Genomic DNA, 25,709 nt, shown 5'->3' on the forward strand with positions numbered 1-25,709 from the left:
ACGAGTGACCGAACTACCGCTGCTGTCCAGACCACACAGCCCGCTAGGTGAACAAGTGACCGAACTACCACTACTATCCAGACCACACAGCCCGCTAGGTGAACAAGTGACCGAACTACCACTACTATCCAGACCACACAGCCCGCTAGGTGAACAAGTGACCGAACTACCGCTGCTGTCCAGACCACACAGCCCGCTAGGTGAACAAGTGACCGAACTACCACTACTATCCAGACCACACAGCCCGCTAGGTGAACAAGTGACCGAACTACCACTACTATCCAGAACGCACAGACCGCTAGGTAAACGAGTGACCGAACTACCGTTGCTGTCCAGAGCACACAACCCGCTAGGTGAACGAGTGACCGAACTACCGCTGCTGTCCAGACCACACAGCCCGCTAGGTGAACAAGTGACCGAACTACCACTACTATCCAGAACGCACAGACCGCTAGGTAAACGAGTGACCGAACTACCGCTGCTGTCCAGACCACACAACCCGCTAGGTGAACGAGTGACCGAACTACCGCTGCTGTCCAGACCACACAGCCCGCTAGGTGAACAAGTGACCGAACTACCACTACTATCCAGACCACACAGCCCGCTAGGTGAACGAGTGACCGAACTACCGCTGCTGTCCAGACCACACAGCCCGCTAGGTGAACGAGTGACCGAACTACCGCTGCTGTCCAGACCACACAGCCCGCTAGGTGAACGAGTGACCGAACTACCGCTGCTGTCCAGACCACACAGCCCGCTAGGTGAACAAGTGACCGAACTACCACTACTATCCAGACCACACAGCCCGCTAGGTAAACGAGTGACCGAACTACCGCTGCTGTCCAGACCACACAACCCGCTAGGTGAACGAGTGACCGAACTACCGCTGCTGTCCAGACCACACAGCCCGCTAGGTGAAACAAGTGACCGAACTACCACTACTATCCAGAACGCACAGACCGCTAGGTGAACGAGTGACCGAACTACCGTTGCTGTCCAGAGCACACAACCCGCTAGGTGAACGAGTGACCGAACTACCGCTGCTGTCCAGACCACACAGCCCGCTAGGTGAACAAGTGACCGAACTACCACTACTATCCAGAACGCACAGACCGCTAGGTAAACGAGTGACCGAACTACCGTTGCTGTCCAGAGCACACAACCCGCTAGGTGAACGAGTGACCGAACTACCGCTGCTGTCCAGACCACACAGCCCGCTAGGTAGACAAGTGACCGAACTACCACTACTATCCAGAACGCACAGACCGCTAGGTAAACGAGTGACCGAACTACCGTTGCTGTCCAGAGCACACAACCCGCTAGGTGAACGAGTGACCGAACTACCGCTGCTGTCCAGACCACACAGCCCGCTAGGTGAACAAGTGACCGAACTACCACTACTATCCAGACCACACAGCCCGCTAGGTAAACGAGTGACCGAACTACCGCTGCTGTCCAGACCACACAACCCGCTAGGTGAACGAGTGACCGAACTACCGCTGCTGTCCAGACCACACAACCTGCTAGGTGAACGAGTGACCAAACTACCACTACTATCCAGACCACACAGCCCGCTAGGTGAACAAGTGACCGAACTACCACTACTATCCAGACCACACAGCCCGCTAGGTGAACAAGTGACCGAACTACCACTACTATCCAGACCACACAGCCCGCTAGGTGAACAAGTGACCGAACTACCACTACTATCCAGACCACACAGCCCGCTAGGTGAACAAGTGACCGAACTACCACTACTATCCAGAACGCACAGACCGCTAGGTAAACGAGTGACCGAACTACCGCTGCTGTCCAGACCACACAACCCGCTAGGTGAACGAGTGACCGAACTACCGCTGCTGTCCAGACCACACAACCCGCTAGGTAAACAAGTGACCGAACTACCACTACTATCCAGAACGCACAGACCGCTAGGTAAACGAGTGACCGAACTACCGTTGCTGTCCAGAGCACACAACCCGCTAGGTGAACGAGTGACCGAACTACCGCTGCTGTCCAGACCACACAGCCCGCTAGGTGAACAAGTGACCGAACTACCGCTGCTGTCCAGACCACACAGCCCGCTAGGTAAACGAGTGACCGAACTACCGCTGCTGTCCAGACCACACAACCCGCTAGGTGAACGAGTGACCGAACTACCGCTGCTGTCCAGACCACACAGCCCGCTAGGTGAACGAGTGACCGAACTACCGCTGCTGTCCAGACCACACAGCCCGCTAGGTGAACAAGTGACCGAACTACCACTACTATCCAGACCACACAGCCCGCTAGGTAAACGAGTGACCGAACTACCGCTGCTGTCCAGACCACACAACCCGCTAGGTGAACGAGTGACCGAACTACCGCTGCTGTCCAGACCACACAGCCCGCTAGGTAAACAAGTGACCGAACTACCACTACTATCCAGAACGCACAGACCGCTAGGTAAACGAGTGACCGAACTACCGTTGCTGTCCAGAGCACACAACCCGCTAGGTGAACGAGTGACCGAACTACCGCTGCTGTCCAGACCACACAGCCCGCTAGGTAAACAAGTGACCGAACTACCACTACTATCCAGAACGCACAAACCGCTAGGTAAACGAGTGACCGAACTACCGTTGCTGTCCAGAGCACACAACCCGCTAGGTGAACGAGTGACCGAACTACCGCTGCTGTCCAGACCACACAACCCGCTAGGTAGACAAGTGACCGAACTACCACTACTATCCAGAACGCACAGACCGCTAGGTAAACGAGTGACCGAACTACCGTTGCTGTCCAGAGCACACAACCCGCTAGGTGAACGAGTGACCGAACTACCGCTGCTGTCCAGACCACACAGCCCGCTAGGTGAACAAGTGACCGAACTACCACTACTATCCAGACCACACAGCCCGCTAGGTAAACGAGTGACCGAACTACCGCTGCTGTCCAGACCACACAACCCGCTAGGTGAACGAGTGACCGAACTACCGCTGCTGTCCAGACCACACAACCTGCTAGGTGAACGAGTGACCAAACTACCACTACTATCCAGACCACACAGCCCGCTAGGTGAACAAGTGACCGAACTACCACTACTATCCAGACCACACAGCCCGCTAGGTGAACAAGTGACCGAACTACCACTACTTTCCAGAACGCACAGACCGCTAGGTAAACGAGTGACCGAACTACCGTTGCTGTCCAGAGCACACAACCCGCTAGGTGAACGAGTGACCGAACTACCGCTGCTGTCCAGACCACACAACCCGCTAGGTAAACAAGTGACCGAACTACCACTACTATCCAGAACGCACAGACCGCTAGGTAAACGAGTGACCGAACTACCGTTGCTGTCCAGAGCACACAACCCGCTAGGTGAACGAGTGACCGAACTACCGCTGCTGTCCAGACCACACAGCCCGCTAGGTGAACAAGTGACCGAACTACCACTACTATCCAGACCACACAGCCCGCTAGGTAAACGAGTGACCGAACTACCGCTGCTGTCCAGACCACACAACCCGCTAGGTGAACGAGTGACCGAACTACCGCTGCTGTCCAGACCACACAGCCCGCTAGGTAAACAAGTGACCGAACTACCACTACTATCCAGAACGCACAGACCGCTAGGTAAACGAGTGACCGAACTACCGTTGCTGTCCAGAGCACACAACCCGCTAGGTGAACGAGTGACCGAACTACCGCTGCTGTCCAGACCACACAGCCCGCTAGGTAAACAAGTGACCGAACTACCACTACTATCCAGAACGCACAGACCGCTAGGTAAACGAGTGACCGAACTACCGTTGCTGTCCAGAGCACACAACCTGCTAGGTGAACGAGTGACCGAACTACCGCTGCTGTCCAGACCACACAGCCCGCTAGGTGAACAAGTGACCGAACTACCACTACTATCCAGACCACACAGCCCGCTAGGTGAACGAGTGACCGAACTACCGCTGCTGTCCAGACCACACAGCCCGCTAGGTGAACAAGTGACCGAACTACCACTACTATCCAGACCACACAGCCCGCTAGGTGAACAAGTGACCGAACTACCACTACTATCCAGACCACACAGCCCGCTAGGTGAACAAGTGACCGAACTACCACTACTATCCAGACCACACAGCCCGCTAGGTGAACAAGTGACCGAACTACCACTACTATCCAGACCACACAGCCCGCTAGGTGAACAAGTGACCGAACTACCACTACTTTCCAGACCACACAGCCCGCTAGGTGAACAAGTGACCGAACTACCACTACTATCCAGACCACACAGCCCGCTAGGTGAACAAGTGACCGAACTACCACTACTATCCAGACCACACAGCCCGCTAGGTGAACGAGTGACCGAACTACCGCTGCTGTCCAGACCACACAGCCCGCTAGGTGAACAAGTGACCGAACTACCACTACTATCCAGAACGCACAGACCGCTAGGTAAAGGAGTGACCGAACTACCACCAGCATCTATTGCAAGCATCCTTTAGTGGAAATTTAGTACCTGGTAGACTCCATCAAGGTCGGGAGGGAGAAGTTAACAAAAATTCCCTTCTGAGTGAAAGTGAATGCGTCTGAGTGCACAAAAGCCATAAATTCACTTTTTATTCTATCTGCGTTTTAGCGTATTTTCGGATCATTTTGTTTCGTTGAAGGAATAAGATGTTAACTAAATAGCTGATCGAAATCATTTGAATAAACCGGCCGTAGACTGGAGACCACAAGAAAAGCGGAGGCGAAGCCGAGGCTGTTTCTTGTATATTAATATTGTACAGATTGTACCCATATACTGTACAATATTGTACCCACTGACCATATTAATATTATTATGTGCATATGCGCGGATCGTTACAAGGATAAGCGACTCTGCAAATGTGATTAATGTTACGTCACAAGTATCTTGCCCTTAGACTAGAGTAGTGATGTGCAAGTGAACTGGTCAGCGGTCACTGTTTTCTTTCGAATAATAGTCAGTCGGGTCGAATCGGGGATTTTATTAATAGTTATAGTCTGCAACCTAATTGTACAAAACCCCAAAACAGCCAGAGCTCTTGCATACAAAAATGGTACAACTTACAGTTTCCACCGCACGTAACGTACGGAGTTCACCTACAGATTACACCACACATAAAAAGGACCATAATGCATTTATCCATTTATCTTTTAAGAATCTGACTAGGCAGCATTGTAATCAGCACAACAACGGATTGTCGTGACGAGAGACACTCAGTACAAATTCATCGGTTCCGAAAACAGCCACTCCGCATTAGCGACATCTATCTACAAACTTCATTACGGAATCGGTGCATTAATGTGCAGCTTAATCCCATGCAGATTGCCGTCGGAGGCACCGGAGTCCTCATCAATAAAAGCCGGTTCATCCTCCTCGGCCGTGCAACTCAACATGGTCACTGGCGACGTATCACACGAGTTGCTGGCGTGGCTGGCAGCGACCGAAGCCGTCTCCAGGGGCGGCGGCACTTTCACGGGGACCAACAGGGAAGACACGGGATGGATGCCGCTCATACCGGCCGTCGAGAGCAATGCATCCGCCGAATGGGGCGGCGACAGGTGGTCGTCGGCGCTGGTGTTGACCAGGAGAGCATCTGCCATGCCACTGCCGCCCGGTGAGCCCTCCTCCACCGTCTTCATCAGGCCCAGATCGGAGAAGCCGCGGGCGATGGGCCGCAAGGGACGCGGCAGTAAAAGGTCACCTTGGCCTCGCCCGGCGGCAGCGGCGGCGGTGGCCGTGGTGGTGTTGGCGTCGCCCAGCGGAATGTTGACGAAGACGGGATCACTTGACTGGTGATTGAGCAGTATGGGACGAAGTTTTGCCGGTTTCTGCGGTGGATTAGCTCGTTTGGCGCCGCCGCCGGCCTCGCTTGATGCAGGATTCCCTGGAGAAGTCTCGTTTGGTGTCTGGTTACGCTGATGGAGCAGTAGATCGACCAGTGTGTCAATTTTCCCTTCAATATCGTCAACCTAGAAAGCCAAGTATGTTTTTTTACTTCTCCGTTGTGCGCTACGTTCAGTGCCGATTTAATGCACCAGCGCTGCTTCCTTGTCCTCACTATCGATTATCTAATTCTCCATTTTTCTACTTCCGGCAACTATGTTTGACAATTGACTGAGGTTTTTTTCAACAAATATCGCTTCGTTTGCTACATACTGACGGAACTGACAAAGCGGAACATCCTTCATACACAGCTCATTAATATGTCGAATTAGGATACATCTTTATATTATCCCTTTTGGAAACGATTGATTTTGAAACGGGCACGCTTCTATCATTTTGACTTTACGCGGTCGATGATGACTTCAAGTCAGCGCTTGTGTTTATTGCACCACTTTAAAGTTATTTCACCGCAGTAGCGATTGATCGCTCATTACGTTACGGCGTAAATTAATATCGGTTAAAAGCTTACATACGTACCAATGTTTTATAGATAATTGTGGTGAAACAGTTTTAGCTATAGCTACTGGAAAACATACTTACTTGTCTCTCTATTTTGACGATTCGAGAGGCCAAAGATACCTTAGAATCGTAAACATCGAGGGATTTGCTGTTCTGCTTTCCCAAAATTTGATCACAACTGTAAATCAATAAAACTGCGAAAATATATATCTCGTCGTGGCTATACATAATATCATAATACTGATATTTAATTGGACTGCTGCTCATAAGTAGGGGCTATAGTAATGTTACTTTGAATTAAAAACATACCGAAATTACTCGCGATTCTGCTACTAAAATTGCTCGCAATGCGGAAGTCTCTGAGATGAAATTACGGTTTCTTGTTTACTTCTATATAATAGACTATGGCAGGGGAATTTTCATAATGATTGAAAACTACTATGAAATGAAACATTTAATCAAACAGGCAAGCATACCGCGCTTGGAGATTTTTCACTCTGGCCAGAAGGTCAACATGCCCCGCTGAATACTGCTCAATAACATCCTTAACGTCATAAGGTTTTAAGGCTTCTCGAAATTTTCTCTTGGCCACAAAGTACTTCATCTTTCTGATGGCGCGGATGGCTCGCCGTTGCACATCCGTCAGTTGATAATTTCCTCCTATGTCCACCGATGCGGCGTCTTCATCATCTGCAGTGAATATATATGTACATATGGGATAAGCCTTGTGCGTCAGTTAATCACACTTTGAGCCGCTATCTTCCAGGTACGTGTAAAGGTCAAGCATAACATCAGGCGGAAGTTAACTCCGTTACTATGTTTACTGCGTCTTATATGCTGTTTTTAATACGCCTTTTTGCAATAATTGATGACGCTTATATTTATACATTAATACGGATTTCATCTTATTATAATTGATCTCCACCAAATCCTGTCTGATTGTAGATTGGTAACCGTTGTGAGTTTCCAACAGTCATATATGCCTCATGCGTAACGAAATTTCCGCCGATTTTCACACATTAAAGCTTTTTTTGTACGCATAAAACTTCCAGCACATTTTGAATGGCGTGCAAATGAACATCTGGAAAAGCCTGTGAATTTTTTTTCTGCAGCACTTGCCATTTGATTGGGCGGCATCGCAGCGCAGCTGTATTACGTAAGCGCGCATTTGGGAGCGTCATTAAAGTTTTATTTTGCCGCTTCATGACTCTGCTGGGCTCACTAATAGCACGAAAGCGGCATTTGCAAGGCTACCTTCTGTCATACATTGATACCGGAAACCTGATAGGTCTTGTTAAATTTTTGACAAACAACTAGGTGTGATGACCGGCCTTCTCGTCGTTTGTCACCCGTCCAACTCTGGTGTGTACACACTGTTCCCAAGTTGACATTATCGAAAGAAAAGTTTTCGATTTTTTATAATAAACATTTGCAATATCGAACGTTGCTATATATAACGAAGGTATGCTTCCGTAATCAGTTTATATTCGCAAAACTCGAAAATATTCTGTAAAACATATACTGTTGGTATAAATTTGAAGAATATTCATAACTTTTTCAGATATCATCGAAGTCAGATCCTACATGAAAAAGAGTATTATGATCATGTTCAAGTTCAAACGAGTGGCGATTGATTTCACGGCATAATATCTCAATATTACGTTATGGAGTCTTGCAATTAATTACCGCATAATGCAAATTGACGTACTTCTGCCCACTGATTACCTAACTGCGGCACACCGTCAAATTTTGAGCGTCAGTTAATACCTTTTGAAAGCTAAAGGCCGTTTCTTGTATCCCATGTGGCGGCCCGCCCCATAAGGAACGATTCTGTTCAAAATCGGTTTTGTACCTCACATACAAGGGAATTGATGGGATACGCATATGGCGCAGTGCTCATTGTACGGTTGCAGCTCCGGATCGAAAACAGCGGGCATTGTAGTTCGTTTGCGCGTTTGGAATTAGTATGTACGAGTACTAATCTAGTACTTGACAGTATAGATATGGGATAGATAGAGTCATTCATGGTTTGCTGTTTTGTCATCAATTTTATGGCGTGAGGATTTAAACAGCTTACGCATATAAAAAGCCGCCGGATTTAATCCTAATCAGCCTAAAATTCTCAATGCCCACCTGGATCCAATGCTTTGCGGATATCTTCCGTCCGCGTCAGCGCCATCCGCCGACCTTGCAGCGTGGCCGGATTACTGCCCTCCTGCCCAGGGCGGTTGGCCTGTGCATCCAGCGGTGCACTGAGCGTCTTGCGGGCGGAATTATCCCGTCTCAGCAGATCGGCCGCCGAAGAGCTTTTGCCGTGAATACTGCGGGAGGGCGTGGCACTTAAGGCACTACTTTTCCCGGCGGACGCGCCCCCAGTGGGCGGTGAGCCGGCATTTGCTCCGGGTGGCCCGACATGGTTGGCATGGGAGTATTTCGGGCGTTTGATGGTTGAGAAGCGACTGACGAAGGACGTGGAAGAGTGGTGGAATTTGGAGGTGGTCGTGGGCACCACGGCCACACTCTGTTGCCGGAGTCCGCGCAGATGCGGCTCCCATGTGGCGATGGAGCGGGAGCGCTCGTCGGCGGCGTAGCAGCGCCACATGCACTGGATGAGCAGGGCAGCGGGGTTCCGGCGACGGATGAGGTGTTTTTGGCGCTGCTGCTGTTGGACTTTCAGCGCAAACCCCGAACCAAGAATGCTCTGTAAAGAAAAGGCAGAACGGTATATGTCACGTGGGCATCCTGGGTGACAGTTGCCGTAGGTGAGACAAAATTAATTACCGCAGGCAATGCAAAAAAGGAAATTCCCATCATTGCACAGATTCCGGCAATTAACTTGCCTTTCCATGTTGCCGGCACAGTGTCGCCATAACCCACGGTTGCTAATGTTATCTGGCAAAGAGGAGAAAAAATTATCATACAAGCTGCATTTTTCATCGTATTTCTTGATGCAGCTTTAATATTATGCACAAAAATACAAAATTTTACTTCAAACATATTTATCAGATGCCATCACTTTCCCGACTAGTGAAGACTGTCATATAGAATCCTTTCTCACAAAATTTTAACATTAGTATTTGTGCGTACAGCAGTAAAGTTCATTGTAATACGTGTCGAATAAGCTGAAAATTGCGAATGGTTAAAATTACTGTAATGGATGTTTGCAGGTATATAGGTACTTACGACGCCCCACCAAAGCGCATCGGCAAAAGTGTTGAAATGGTTTTTCTTCTCTTTACAATTATCAATCCATACGCACCATGCGCAGAATTTGAAAGAAGCGCAGACCGCGCAATGCTGACGCGGCAAACACTTGGCCATGACTGCCGATTCCCAGTACAATAATCGAGGCCACAATTACGATGGTATCTGTACCGGAAGACAGGGAAAAACACACATATATACAGATCAGCTGGTGCTCGGAAGATCGCAGAACGTAATCAACTGCAACGCGCCGCGCTGGTGCGCCAATTGTTCCGCTGGACGGAGCGTGTTAATCCGGTTAACAAAAATTCCCCGCCGTATTAGACGCAGTGCATTATGCCGGTCAATTTTGGGCACAGAACAACGGTACAAGTACACCAGAATTTTTATCATAAAACATTTCCTATTCTCTATTGTTACGAAAATTGTAAATTAAGACAGAACTACGTAGAACTGCCGAGTGCCGACCAGATGAAAAAATCGTTATGCGCTGGGCTATTACGTTTCAAATAATTTTCATTGGTGCAGTCGTTTTAAACGATTTGAAATTCACGGTTGGTTCTTGTAGAGTTCAAAATAATATAATAGGTAGGCCACGTTTGATTGCAGAATTTGTGAACAATTTTATTATGCAAGCGGAACACTGGCGCTATAATTCGATAACTTGTTAGCGGAAGCAAATAAAAATGCTAGATTGGTAAGCATAGCCTAGCAAAATTTACATGGCTAAACTTTATGTACAACATTTCCTGAAGAGTTGATCGTATTATTACTTACAAGTTACAAGTAACAACAATCAAAATTTGCATATTTAACTTGGAAAATGTTTTTTTGCGATCAATACAACAACAATCAATAAAAAAGTCTAGCGCTTTGTCGACAGTTCACCGGCTGTATACAGATACAGTGCTGTAGCTACAGTAGTTATTGTCACAACAATGCCCTTTTGGGGTATTTTTACCAGCCAATCATCACTGGCAGCTGCATCTTTTGAGCACGCATATGACAGTCGACGGCAGAACGAGCGATCGCGACCACCTACCTATAATCGTGAACGGTCTTTTAAAGAACAAAATCCTTCCCTGGACGCCCTGGTAGCGGGACCGGCATCCCACCGACCACATACGCAGAAGAAATTCAACCGTAAACCAGACAACGATGATCAATTCCTGTAAAAAAAATTCAACATGACCACTAGGAAAAGGGAAACAGAGAGAGAAAGAGAACAGCGAATGCCGGCACCATATCATTATGGGCCTATCGATTATCGAATTTGTGGATTTGAGTTAGCCGCACTGTGTGTAGAATTTGCGCTAGAGAAGCGTTGTCATGTGTAATCAGCAATTCGGGCCCCATGTATTACGTATGAAACACGGATAACATCCCGGGCAAATAAAATTTACTGTATGTATGAAAAATTTGATGTTCCAAAACAACGCAAAAATCCAGCATTAGCGTTTGTTTAATTGATTACCGGGTAAGACTACAGCATTACGTACAAAACCTTCATGTTTTGTAAAACAAAATGTGCGGCTAATTTCATCTGAGGTGGTTTTGGTCGTACAACTGATCACAAGAATGTACAAAGCTTAGATATTTTGTTACGTTTTATGGCATTGTGGAAAAACCCATTAGATAAATTACTGATTTTCTTGTGTCCGTTCCGCGGTTAAAATTAGCAAGATTGTCATAGAGTCATGCGAATGCATGCTAACTACTGACAGGAAGTATGAGGAAAATTAACGCCGATATCACACAAAAATTTGGCTGTCAATAAATCAAAATCTGGAATTCTTTCCGAAGTAACGCAGTACATACCATCCAGAAGAGGGGCTGCTGTGTGGAATCTTCGAAATCCGGCACAGTCGAGATGACTGTCAAGCAAAAACATCCAAAAACGAGAGCAAAACTGTAAATTACAACACAGTGCTTTTTTATGAGCCGCATGGAGAAGTCTAAAATTATCTATTTGATCCGTCATGAATGAGCGCTTTCAATTCATATATAATGGGGCTGTTCGTAAAAACTTTAGAAAAAGTACTTGAGTTCCAACATCGATCCTATAGCTACCGCTACGTACAATGACACAGCATTTTATCAAACTATAAGTTTTCAAAAGTCGCCATTTATTCGTACGCTTTTTCGCGATGGGTGTTTTTGTTTTTCTAAGCGAGACTCTTCCAAACTACATTTTTCTAAACGAAAGAGGACTGCCGGGGGATGCCACTGATTGTTAGAGTAGTAACTGACAAAAATACGGTACTTATTAATACGTGAACATATTTTCCCATGATTTATATTAACTTTTCTCATTCCTTCAGCCAAAAGTTTCATACGACCTGGATAATTATGTATGGATTAAATTTGGGAGATACCCGTAATTTATTTACAAACGGTATATATTAAGTTTGTTATAGCTGCCTTTGCTGCTTGATCATTGATATTATTATTACAATCATAAATTATGCTAAACTCTGTATTGTATGTGACTACGTATTCGTATTCGACGATTCGTACAACTCGCGTATACGGCCTTAAAGACACCATGCACATTGCTTACAAATAGAGTAAAATATTATTATTGTGTCATCGATTACTATATTTTAATATCGATAAGTAAGTACATGTTTCACTAAGTCTCACTTTAAGCAGCCTGAACAGCCAAAATATTACATGTATTTCGACAAAAATGTTTGTTGAAACAACATACTCATGTGATTATACAATCACAAATCCAGCCGACAAGATTTCTACCACTTCCGGTGGAGACAGTCACCGGAGCAATGAAAACCAGAGGAATGATGGACAACATCATGCAAACGTACAGCAAGAAACGGTAAACCGTAACACATATATTTTAAAACCGCCTATTGAAAAATTTTGCATACTAAGTCATATAAGTTACGAATTGTAATAAAGTGCTCGTATGTGTGGACTTTGCAGTCCGTGGATGTACGACTTTATATGCGAATGGGCGACTGGAACATCATCTATATCCAAGCATATCTGTATATTACCGGGGCCGTGGCGCTAAAGTGATCTGTGAATAGAGTTGTGAAAAAACCGGAAGACAATCCCTGGGAGACCAGCCCGGGCCCATCAGTCGCTGGCAGGGAATGCCGGGCAACAGATAAAATAAGCATAACGTGCGTCCTCTTAAGGCAGTTGGCTGCCTTAACGCTTCCAGCAAATATTGGTAAACTGAATAATAAAACGATCTGCCTAGGGAATCGCCCCGGCCTAACAATCTTCCTCTTTCCGCGCACGCAATTCTTCCGGCGTATATACACAGTAGAAACAACTTGCCCTACAATTCCTCCATTTAGCTATGGAATTGTCTGTATGGCACTGCTATCTGTATTGTACAAGCCGGGGAAAAAATTAGGCAAAGAGTGTATGTCACACTCGAATTAGCAGCAACTTCCTGCACCATATCGGCGCGCGGAGGCCGTGGTCGCGTGAGTTTAAGCCACAGCAGTCATTTAATTTCGGGACCCAGTCCTTTTCATATGTGTGCCGTCTCAGTTGGGAACTTGGGAATACCAAAACCCTTACTAATTTCGCTCGTCAATTGAAAAATAGCCGCATTTTGGTCAACAATTCGATACTTTATGAATGATTTGTGGTGCACCGATGTAGTCCGTAACTGTACTTATTTGTACTTACAGCTGCGGCTTTAATTCTTAATAAAAATTTCAGTTTGTGTGGCGGCTCAGGATGACGTAAGAAAAACCGCAATAACCCGAGATTGTCGCAGGTGGTGACAGATGTGATAAAAATGTCACAGTGACTATGTGGCCATGTTGTATTGCACAATATGAAAAACGCAATCGCTGCGCTACAACGCGGATTAAACGATTAAAAGTTATTTTCTGCAGGCAGGCTGCCGTGAAGTACCATAATTCATCGTGTCAGTGGTTAGAAGCGGATACGAAGTCCATTATACTCTATCCCCGAGTATAGGCCCATCATCTAATTCCGCCGTACGCCACCGCCGTCTCATGATCCCGACTACAATGGACTTCTTTACGGAAGCACGGGCTGAGGTTGCCTGAGCTGGCAAAAGACGTCAGCATCGCGAGCGCGCGCGGTTACTCAGGCGGTTGCGGTGGGCCGACACGCGACGGCCATCTTTCCGCCACTGACCTTTTGACACTGACGGCATCGTAATTATGCACTAACTTAATGCGCGAGACATAAATGTAGCGCTTGCAGTAATTATGGAGTCACACTAGATGTGACTTTTGCTGAAACCGAAATAAGAAACGTTTAATTCAGGGAAAGTGACAAGGAAAAATTCAAATGGAATGCAAACACTGCTAGTCTGCAACGCAAATAAAATTTCCCAAATAAATTTTCCCATTTCCCATAAATCGACGACCCGTAAACCGCTTGAACCAAAGTATTGCAGTGGAAGTAAAACATTTTATACTAAAATTCTTTTTTAAATTAAAACAGTGATTTCAATAAACATTAAATATTAATAAGGTAATTGCATAGCAGACATTTCAAGGATTTGAAAGAGCGCAGACTTTAGCACGCATAATTATACAGCCGAATTTTTCGTCACGTGTGTGCCAAAAATAAAGTTGTCTGTAAGCGTAATTTTATGACACAGCATTATCAATGTTACTAAAGAGATGTCTCTCATCCCCAAATTTTTATGTTGACCTAGTAGCGATAAAGCAGTCAAATGCGCAATATGTCGATGCAACATCCTGCATTGTTCAGCACTCAGTTATAGATTGGGAAAATTGACTAAACAAGATCGGCTCGTGAGTCGACAAGGCAACATCTACATATCCGTACATATCTGCCGACCAGGGCTTCTGCAACGTGCATCATCAATCTTGTTTCTTTTACGTTCATTCAGCTGATCATGAATCCTGTCTGAAGAGGACGCTCTGTGTGAACCAAAGTAAAAAAGACTTGCGGCATCACTCTATCATCTCCCGGCATCCGCTCGCTCGTTCTCTGTGTACTCGCATATTGTGTGTATTGTATCCACAGAGGAAAATGGCTAGTGCACCATACAACGGAGTACAAAATGCGCACAGGAAAAGGCTTTAAACTGTTGGCACTTCGCATCATTTGACATAAATGTACGCGACTAGCCCGACTAGCTGTCGGGTTTAAGCCATAGTAATTGTCGTAAAACGCATACGAGTATGAAACCCAGCTAGACAGGGCACAGCCAACATGGCTTAATAAAACATGGAAGAGACTAAAAACATATAATACTCCCATTGTCGCACCATACGGCAGCCCGCTGAAAATAGCTGCCGCTCATTCGCAAGGTTATCATCGGGACGATAGAGAGAATGTAAACGATTATTTTATGATGAATGACACATTTGAACGTACACAGTCGCATCTGGCATGCGCGCTACTTCTTGCAAAAAATTTACACATGCACTCTCCAATCGTTTTGTTTTTACAAATAAATTTACAATATAAAATTCAGTATTCGTATTACAAATTTTATAGGTGGTAATTAATACTGAACTTTTACTCGGATGTCCGAAAGCAATTTACAAAAACAGTTACTTCCAGCTTTGATTAATTTTTATTTTGCTGGATCGAAAATTCGAAGCATTTCCGAGGGGGAAAATCCCTGACGTGGCTAATCGTTGAGCGTATTTAATTTACACATTGCCGTTCTCGCGCGCGTCACTTAAACCAGAAAGGCAGCCACACTGGCAGCAGTGCATACAACCAGGGAAAAGGTCAAATTTGTAGCACATTGAAACAGAATCCGGAATATGTCAACAGAAGTTTCAGTAAATATTATCACCGCTGTGAAATGCATCCAGCATCGCGAGATGCTGCTGAATACTGCGGAACGAACCCCGCAGAATCTACTCTAGATGCCGCTGCGAGGAAACATATGTCACCGATTACAACCAGTCACGTTCCGGGCTATGGTAATTGGATATACAGCGCAGCAGTTCGGCGTTGTGGCTGGTTCTGCGCGCACGCGCGCAAACGCCTGTTTTGGCAATCAGCTCCGGCGCCAAAGGTGCATTTTATATACAGTGGCGAATATAAACGTTCCTGTGGACATTAATCACTGGGCACGATATTACGGTTTGCATTGGGAAACGGCGCACACTGGAGAGTCGCGCGTCCCGTAAACGACTTCCGGCGGAAATTCGCTAGCCCACACCGATTGTGCTACTGCATGTGTTGGGCGCAGTACGTATACTGGATCGGCAAACACCAGACCAAGAAAACCTAGTTCCAGCGCGTACCCATGTCTGTTTGTATATTGGTTTGGCGTTTCTATCAAATTTAATAGTTTTGAAATAACGCATATATACCAAATAATAATTATTAAAATTAAAACATATCTGGATTTACTAAAACTGGATATTTACGGATATATATAAATTTTTATTGTATTTTATCAAAAACGCAATACAAAATCATCCGAAAAAATATCGGACCGTACCGTCTCCATCCTTTGAACTATTGTTAATTAATTAAATTTTATTTAACTAGCGTTGTAGTCAATTGAGCACCATGAGCGCCACGTGGCAATAATTAGCAAATATTGTTATTAGATGCTTTATAGTTTTAAGGAATCGTTTAACAAGACTGCGTACGGGTCAGTTTTGCGTGTAATTAAAAATGAAAGAACGGTGGGAACGTTAGCCGACGCTTGATCGTCCGGGATGCTGCAGCAAATTCCCCGGCGCGAGAATGGCCCATACAATATATATCTTGGGATAAACATAATCTCCTTAGCTTTGCTTTGAGCTGTAAACTGGAATTTAATTTGTCCGATCTGCCTGGATGTCAATGGTGATAATCTAGCAGGTATTCTCTGTGGACCATCCGATCAAACTTCAATCCGGTTATACAGACCCGGCAATATAGTATACACAATACTGTCTTTTGCCGGCGCTTCTGAATTACCAAATTATCTCGAGTGGAGGAGTGAATTTTGTGCATTGCCAAAGAAAGGTCAAATTAGTCTAGCAGATCAGCTGGAGAATGAAGGTAATTTGTTTATCGATTATAGTGCCCGTACGCGCAGCGCGGGCCACAACAACATTTTGTACATACAGCGTACAACACATTTGTTGAGCCTTTGTCGGCTTAACGCGGGACTGCGTTGTGTCTATGGTTGCGAGATTGGCCCCGCGTCAGATGAATTTGCATAACCATCCCCCAGCTTCCTGTTATATAAAAATAGCCGACCCAGCTGTAAAACCGTCAAAAACACCGATTCGTAGTTAAAATTGTATTCCCTTATCTCGTGGTGGTTATCCAAAACTAGTGGCCGCTGCTACAAACGCGTAATTGCTTTTTAAAAACGAAAATACACATTCATCTGCTCATTTAAATGCAACGAAAGTCCATCATAATATTTAAAAAAATAGTATCTAATTTTTTAACAAAATGTTTTGCTTTGACAAATTATCTGTTGCAAGGTACTAGCGTAAAAATGCATGATTTCGAATAACACAAACTAAAATTTTTAAAAAAAAGTACAGATATAATAGACGTCTGTGACTCTGTATACTGTACAATTGCATCTGTATACAGACACTGAGACACATATAAATATAAATATCTTATAAATTACAGTATAAAATATCTAATACGCGCACAATGCAGATATATTATTATTATCCAAAGAGCTTTCTGCAGTGCTGCATATTTTTTTTACTTGGAGCCAAATAGTTTTTATGCATTCAAATGCAACCAGTAAAGTGATAGCTGAGAAAATGGCTTTTAATCGGAAGTGTTGAGATAGCACCAGATACAGATGCAGTGCATGTGGCTCCATTAATTAATGGGATGCTGCTATGATCCTTACAGGATGCGCATACCGCTTTTAGAAGGGGAAATTTGACTTACACGAGCATATGATAGGCAATGGCCCGGACGCCGCGTGGTCTCTCCAAAAAATTGTAGATCTTGGCTTGGACCTTCCTGTAGAGGAAACCGGCAAAATGGTAATATAGAGATGAAATGAACAGGCACATAATATAGCATTAGACAGCCTGGAGATGCCATCAGTTACATCATCCCTGGCTCAACTGGCCATTAAATGTGACGGATAGCCTACGCGATGCAAATGGACAGCCGGGACATGACGGACTCCGCAAGCGGCGCATATACAGTACTTACATAGCGCCGCACGTTTTTATTAACTACCAGTAGAAGTCAATTTCTTTTAAGATACTCAATTTGCATATACGTACGGCAAAAATGGATCACCAATATGACCATACGATACCGTTATCCGTGTATACCAAATAAAAATTTTAGATTTAACTTTCTGTATATTGACAGGAAGATGCATGTTTAATTATAGTACACTTTTATTAATTCTGGACGTTTTTCCGACTATTGTTTTGAAGCTCTGCTCTCCTGGTTTATATTCACTTGACAGTTGATCATGACATCCATTAAACTTAATTTTGTTGAGATATAGTAACCGTCAGCACTGATGAATTGACGATTTAAATTATTTACAAATTATAATTAAAATTTGACTGCCGACGTAAATGGAAAGTGAGTAATGCAATCCGGCTGCATGTAGCAACAGCTGGCCTATAAATACACACTTATACTCACATCATTATCAACCGAGAAATGGCAAGAAATTACAGATAATCCATAACATCTTCCCATTGCACACCACGGTGCTTATGTGTAAGAATATCCTGGGATATTCCTGTGCATGTGCCAGCAGCTATGTATATTTGTGTCATGCCGATAAATGTAATTGCTTACCGATATCGAGCATCCCGGCGATTATGATGCCGGAGGCTGATAGGTTTACCGTGCAGTGACAAGCGCGGCTGGCGATTGCGCGGATGATTCAGCGCCATCTTCTCGGACTCCTCGATATCACACTGCAGCACAGTCTGGTTGGGCTCCGCCGAGGCACGCCGGCTGCCCCCTCCGGTCCCGCCCACCCCGCCACCCCCACCGCCGCCCACAGGCGTGCTCTGACCACCACCGTTGCCATCGCGGGGCGGCATGACCGGGGAGCGGAGAAAGACTACCTTCTTTTTGGGACGACTCTTGGCATTCACCAGCGATGTCACCGGTGGGATGGGACGCGGGTCATTAACGCCACCGGCCAATGGCTGTAAGGAGGATGCGGAGAGTGTGGGGGAGTCTAGCGTGGACACCCGGCTGGCGGAATCATCCACACTATCCACACCATCACCGACACTGCCGGCACTGCTCGGGATAATAAACACATCCTGATCAATGTCCGACTCATTCACAATGGAATCCTTATCGCCCAGTTGGAAGATACGTGGAGGGATTACATGGGTGGCAGTAATGGCGATATGCCGCTGATCGGCGACAACACTCGAGGCAGGATAATGATTAAGACACTCGACGGACGCAGCGTGATCCGTGCAGCAGCAGTAGGGATGAAGGTTGGTATTGTATGGTGGCGTACGCGGACAGCTAACCTGGTCTAATTCAGCAGGCCCGTTAATAATGTCAGCGCTGGATGAAGTTGAGGCGGGTTGCAGTTGTGCGGCGGCCGTGCCAGCCACGACATTGGCATTCCGACTACTGTCAATATGATAATACTTGGTTGCCTGCTGTTTTTCAATTGGACTCGACTGTAATCGAGGGGATACTGTGGCTAAATTATCCAGTGTGGGCTGCGAAAGAACACTCAACGGTAGAGCCGGCGACGGTTGGTAGTCGTACGTACGTCCACTGGCTACACTGTGATCAACCGGCTGTTGTATAAACGCCTGCGAAAGACCACCACTCAGCGTATACGCACTTGTACGTACACTTGGCATGTGTGTCTGATTGGCTACTTCATCGATTACGTGCGGATATGCTGGATTGGGTTTTCGTTCCTTCTCCGTCATCATTTTCATCATCATTACGCTGGATGCATGGGACGTGGCGTGTGTGTTTTGTGTGTATACGGTATGTGTATGTGTTGCTCTCTTGGTTGTGGATCGCCAAGGCAATTTCCCCTTCACCACGCTACACTGGGTGTCGCGCGCGCGCTGCCTATGAAAGACCCTCTACACAACAGTGCACACACATGGTGCAATTGGCGGAACTGCGCGGGATTCCTTATTGCGTGCCGCGCAGTGGCTGTGTACGTGTTATAACGGTACAGTCGTGGCAATTGTTATCGTAACGTTGCCCTGCCAAAAAGGTTGCCAGGCCGGGTCATTCCCGGGCGCTGGCGCGCCCCTCGCGTCCCTAAACGCAACAATCTCCCATTATGGCTTTGTTTATTGGCTGTAGGCCGCTCCGCTGCCTGCCGTATCACTGAACACGAAGCCGGCCAAATGTCGCTGTGTGTGTGCCGTGTTGTGTATGAATGTGGGTAGCAGGATTACTGTGCCGATCCCGAGAGCTAATTTGCCCGGCCTCAGCTCTGTACCATCCTCCACTCATCAGCACGTCGTCCACCGCCACGGCTATAAAACAAGCGTTTGTTTTAATGACAGTATCAAAGATTGCGTGAGAAATTGTAGGCCCTATTGATTAAAATATAAATTATCCCGGCGCTCGGCTGCGCTGTGACGGGATATAACTTTTATTCTTTTGGATGGTTATGTCATCAGCGGCACTGCGTGAATGCCGCCGCGGGGGGATACTGCGCTAGTGGTGGCTCCCGCCTTTGTGGTTTTGTTTCATCTAATATGGTGATTTTCCTAACTACGAATGCTGTTTTTGCTCAACCTGCAATTTAATAATGTCTTTGCGTAAGAACTATACTGTTGCCGTCTGTGCATGTACGGAACAGCAACATTTTTAATTTTGCGTTAGTTACAGTTACATTAGTTACACTTAAAGTTTCCCTTTGACTACTAATTTAGCCTCAGCATGTTTAAATATACAAGTCACCCTAATATGGGTAGGTACCATGATGTTTTCTATAAATGTCGAAAAAATACCAAGTCGCATTCAGGCAGGCAGATGTTCTCCACATTCCGGCTGTGGTGTGAACTGTGAACTTCCACTTTGTCCTAATCAGTAATCATTACACATTGCTAGCGCTGATTGTGTTTAAATTAGCTGTACGTAATTAAGAACGCTGACAGTTGTTTAGTATTTTGTGGTAAATTTGCAATCCACATGATCGATGAAAGCCAAGAAAATTAATATTATATACAGGCTATTAACCACTACCGCTCACTAAATGTAAAGGTTGTGTTACATTCAAAATGAAGAAGTTGAGTATAAAATTTATCGTAATAAAAGTCAGTGCGTAGAGTAGTGTTTTAACCTTTGTTTTACAAACCGAATACGCAAGTCATACTGACATATTTCTATTGGAGACAAATAAGATTATAGATTATAAGGGAGTTAGTACTACCGTACTAGCTAGTACTCAAAATCGCATCAGGATTAGGTCAGTACCGGCTGCGCAAAATATGCCGTACTTCGCGCACTTCTTACGGATGTGCTTATATTACAAAAATTTATATTGAATTTTGCTTTGAAATATGCAACAAATTCCGCAATAATTATCAAAATAAAAACTCGTTTAAAATTCAACCGAGTACGAATGCCACCGCTTTTTCAGTTCACAAACATAAGCAGCATGGTACATGCCTCTTTTTAGCAGAACAAATAAACGGCGAGCGAATGCCAAATTCAGCTGCTTTGTATCTGTAATGAAAGCAGTATTTGCGAACAGCGATAACAAACTAATTAATAATAGAGAATATTAATATTCATACAGAATACTGCAATCAGCGATTTTTTCCAGATTTATCCATCCAAACGCAACGAGGTTCTCATTAAATCTACTCATGAGCTCATCATTAGTTACACTGACAGCTACGTACGGATGTTTCTAAAACTGATCATTTAAAGCCGGAAAGATGTCGCCCATTAATTTTAATTTCGATTCCTCTTTCCGTACAGTCAGGCAAATGCAACAAGTCTGCGTATGTTGCGATGTAATTCCGCACATAATTTGTAGTAGCAATTAAACATGATAGTTAATCAGTCGTGCTTTTTACGATTGCTGTTTGACCAGCAGATTGCCTTGACAATAACTAAAGTCGATGCTTCTAACAAATGTGTCTGGATACCTATTACAAATAGGCATGCCAGAAAAAAAAACAACTTGTTGATGTCTGATGATAACGAATTGTGGTTAACAAAGGCAAAATTGAACTACCTTCTATACCCTGTACAGAGTACCAAACCATGAAATTAAAACAAAGAAGTTTTAATGTTGTAAAAATAACTATGTACATGTAGGCATATCAACAAAAATGTCACTTTGTAAGAGCTCAACGGGCAGTTCTGTTCCATGACGGTATTGAAAACGACCAGGAAAGATATGCAGAGCAGGCCTAGACAAATAAAAAATTTATTTACATAGTTTGCCTCATAAATTGTAGTGATAGCGCAGTTAAAGTTGTGTCGGTAAGCTTACTATATAATACTCGTATATAAACAAAGAAAGTAAGAAAAGAAGCAAGAAGGGTACACTCACTACACTCCGCAGAGATGCTTGAATGAACAAAAAATGCTTATATAAATAACAAAACAAAAAAAACGCACATAAATTGGCTAAAAAAGGAGCGACAATATTCTTTTAACACTGACGCGATCCATCTTCTTGGTGGTTTCATAACATAGAAATTTTGATCAAGTTTTCTTCCGAATCATGTTGTAAATTTTGTTTGTGTATCACAACGCAGAATATGCTGATCTAGTGCGGGCATGTACCGTAAGTTTTTCGTTCCACTGGTACATACGGCATATAAACATGCTCAAATGGGAAAGTATAGGCGGATTCTCCCAACGGAATGCAAACTCAAGACTTAAGCATACTTAAACATAGCAATTAATCGGGGATGCACCAGGGTCATCCCCTTAGAAAAAAATCCCGCAGTTTTATCTATCAAATTAACGAACAATTTTGTATGATACTGAAAGGTCAACGTTCAGTTATTTTATAATAAAAACATAAATCATAAATATATCTGGACAAAGAAAAAAACAATATAATATACTGTATGTAATTTCTTATAATATAAAAATAAGTCAAATACGTAATAATAATTTTAAATACCGGAAATGTTGTTGAACAGTGATTGTACCGTATGCAACTAACTGGCAAGTACACGTTCGCTTTACCCGCTGAAAATACTTCTGTAGGTATTATTAGATACACAGCTCTCTATAATTCTTCGAGGTATTTATCGTATCTATTGTACAAGCTTGTCCGGTAATTTCTGTAGCACATGTTTAGCGCGGAGTTTGCGCTATAGCGATTGCCATTACACTACGTTTGGCGTAACACGCAAATTTGTGTATCTCGCTGTTTTGAACCGGCAGAAATTACCGGACAAGCTTGTATGCCGGTTGTACGAGATGCATCTCTGGCTATCTGGCTGTGTTCGACAAGGAATTGTCAGTTTAATATTCCATATTCTTGTAATGTTTTGCTTTAATTCAGCAGGCAAAATAACGCCGCATGGTTACAGAAAGTAATTCTGTAGTTTTTCGATGTCTCCTTTGCAGTTTGGGAACGATCCAAACGTTTCGTCTTTATTGTTTCAGTGCGTTCAAACTGTAATAATTTAATAGCGCATAACTTACTGAATATAATTTAATTAATTAATAGCATATAACTTAATTATAGCACTATACTCTACAGATACTGCATGCATCGAAAGACCATAAGGCATACACTTTTAAGTAATCGTTTAGCAGCACATATAAAAAATGAACTCATAATCAGTATTACAGATTTCTGAAGTCTGTGTGCAGTGAGTATTCTATGGCCTTCCTAGGTTTAGCATTTTATAATCACCTTTGGAGGGAGCCAGATCGCTAGCTATAGTACGAGTATAAAGTGTAGCTCATTTTTCCGCGTAATTTTGTTAGAAATCTGCCCGTTATACTCGAAATAGTTACGGTAATTCCGCAGGTACGTAATTTAGTGGTCAATAAAAATGAGTATATTAAATGCTGCCTGTCTCTGAACTCTTCGACTACAGACTTTTTTAATATTTAGCTTTTCATTATAGCCACACTTAAAATTAGTTACTTAAAACAATTTGTATTATCAATAATAATATAGTGCACGAAGGATGCACTTATGCCATTTTATAGCACTCTGCTCTACAGGTACGCATCGCACCAATTTGCAATTCATCGAAAACGAATGAGACATGCAAAGTGGAGAACAAATTTTTGTATAGCACTGTATCCGCATAGCTTCAATATGCATATTTGTAACGAGCATTCAAAAAAACCGCGCGTATGACATAATAAAGTCATAACTATCTTCGTCTAAATTTTTCAGAATGTTTAAAAGTCAAAGAGCCTTTTAACAGCTGCGGTGAAAGGTTTGTCACTTAGCTTAATGATCTTTTGTGACTTCATACGTAATTTGCGCCATTAAGTTTGCAGGATTTTGCGAACGAAATCGCAAAATGTTGTTACTAATAAGTAACAGCGGAGCGCAAGTGTGCAAAATGTACTCTCGCCGATGTTGCCTGTTTGTATGGATACACGCAGCGGAATGTTCTACTTAATTTTAAACCGAACAGTAAACATCCCCGTTTTTGGTTTTTCGTCCTTATATCTTCTTTGGCTGTTGATCGGGCAAAAGCGTTGTGTATATATGCAGATGCCGCATGTAAACAGAAAGCAACCAATATTTAACGTATAACTGCGCGAACGCTTCGCTAGTCAACAGCCTGCCGATCGCTTGGGCAATTGACGCGGGACAAATAAAACACTAACGTGGTAAGCAGAAAATAACGGACGAAAATAGTGAAACACAATCATAGATTAATTAGGTATAAACTGTAAAACCAGCGAGTGGTGAGAAATATATGAAGTAAATATTATTAATTAACGCTTGTGCTTTTTTAATAATTAATCGAAAAATGTAAAAATAATAGCATGGTAACCTCTGCAGAGCTTTTTACTTACGAAAAGCACAAAAATACATTGTTTTTCCTCTTTTGATGTCCTTTCTCATGATTATGCATTTTTAATGCCTCATACCGCAAGTACGTATTGCATTTTTATTAATGCAAGTATGCATCGATTTTTCCAAGATCGACAAAAACTTCCAGAAACCCCTTTCTTGTTAATCCGTCAGCATGATTTGATAATTAATTTTTTGCGACACCAGGAAAGGTCTGAAAGTTTTCCTGGTCGCACTACAGAGCGGAAGCTGCAGGTTTGCAGACTATGTAGACCAAAATACAGTGCGACGAACTACTCAGTACTCACCGTGGTCGGTAAAGCAATCTGTCAGCAGGATATGTGGTTAATTACCATTATCCTGTAAAAGGCTATTTTTTCAGCACTCGGCTTGCATAACAGTAGATCCTTCGCCGGCAGGCATAAGGTGTCTTATTGGCTTTAGACCTTTAATTGGATTTTTAAGCATAACTTGTCAACACCACTCTACACACTGCGTGCTGCCATGTTGTTCCGCACTGCGCGAATAAGGATAAAAATATGGGTGTGACCAATTATTCCAAGACGTTGTTATTGTTAATACCCGGCAAACGTACCCGGGATGCCCACCACATGGAGACTTATGACTAACATATATATCCCGATTTTCTGCACAACCATTTTTCCGGTTGCGTGCTAGCGGCAGTGCACCTGCTCAAGCGTAGAGGCAACTTTTTCCCGGCTGTACTAGCGAGATGCGGCGTTCCAGGGGAATTTGCGGTCGATTTATCTTGAATATTGTCAACGCGGTCATACTATGCATCACCGGTACAGAATATATTTTCTCCGCTTAATTATTTATTTTGCCGGGAATCAAAAAGGAAAAATGCTCGTATGACGTGTACATACACATGCGGCGCTGAACACTATGGATTCCTTAGCGCGTGCGCAGTCAGCTGTAGTAAATCAAATTGAACCTATTAAATGCCAAATTTTAAGGCCTTCCCGTTAACGATGTTACGACAATTTAGCCAATTACCATGCAGATTACGATGCGGTAGAATTTGTCATTTTACAAGGCTGGAGTTGGAGGGCGCGCTGGGCGCTTATCCAGCTAACCGAAATAATTTACATGTTTTTTATCTCAGAAAAATCAGACGACCATCCTCTTGAATAATACAAAAAACAATCCGGGTTG

General features: G+C 44.2%; 2 protein-coding genes across 2 annotated transcripts; both read right to left on the minus strand.

Moving 5' to 3' along the window:
* Nucleotides 1-4,985: 4,985 nt before the first annotated feature.
* LOC129589008 (potassium voltage-gated channel subfamily KQT member 5-like) lies at nucleotides 4,986-18,529 on the minus strand. Its single transcript, XM_055483463.1, is given in 11 exon segments — nucleotides 4,986-5,976; nucleotides 6,491-6,587; nucleotides 6,886-7,099; nucleotides 8,543-9,110; nucleotides 9,191-9,301; nucleotides 9,593-9,656; nucleotides 9,658-9,778; nucleotides 10,656-10,782; nucleotides 11,432-11,522; nucleotides 17,480-17,554; nucleotides 18,362-18,529. Coding segments are annotated over 11 exon segments (2,256 nt in total). The 5' UTR covers nucleotides 18,460-18,529; the 3' UTR covers nucleotides 4,986-5,286.
* LOC129589228 (uncharacterized) lies at nucleotides 18,479-24,934 on the minus strand. The gene is made up of 3 exons (XM_055483827.1): nucleotides 24,842-24,934; nucleotides 18,561-20,043; nucleotides 18,479-18,483 (listed from the first exon to the last, which is right to left on the minus strand). The coding sequence occupies exons 2-3, from the start codon at nucleotides 19,489-19,491 to the stop codon at nucleotides 18,479-18,481; spliced, it is 936 nt and encodes a 311-aa protein (XP_055339802.1). The 5' UTR covers nucleotides 19,492-20,043; nucleotides 24,842-24,934.
* Nucleotides 24,935-25,709: the final 775 nt, after the last annotated feature.

The sequence above is a fragment of the Paramacrobiotus metropolitanus genome, unplaced genomic scaffold, assembly GCF_019649055.1.
Source record: "Paramacrobiotus metropolitanus isolate TYO unplaced genomic scaffold, Prichtersi_v1.0 Parri_scaffold0000033, whole genome shotgun sequence".
In the NCBI taxonomy this organism is placed as follows: domain Eukaryota; kingdom Metazoa; phylum Tardigrada; class Eutardigrada; order Parachela; family Macrobiotidae; genus Paramacrobiotus; species Paramacrobiotus metropolitanus.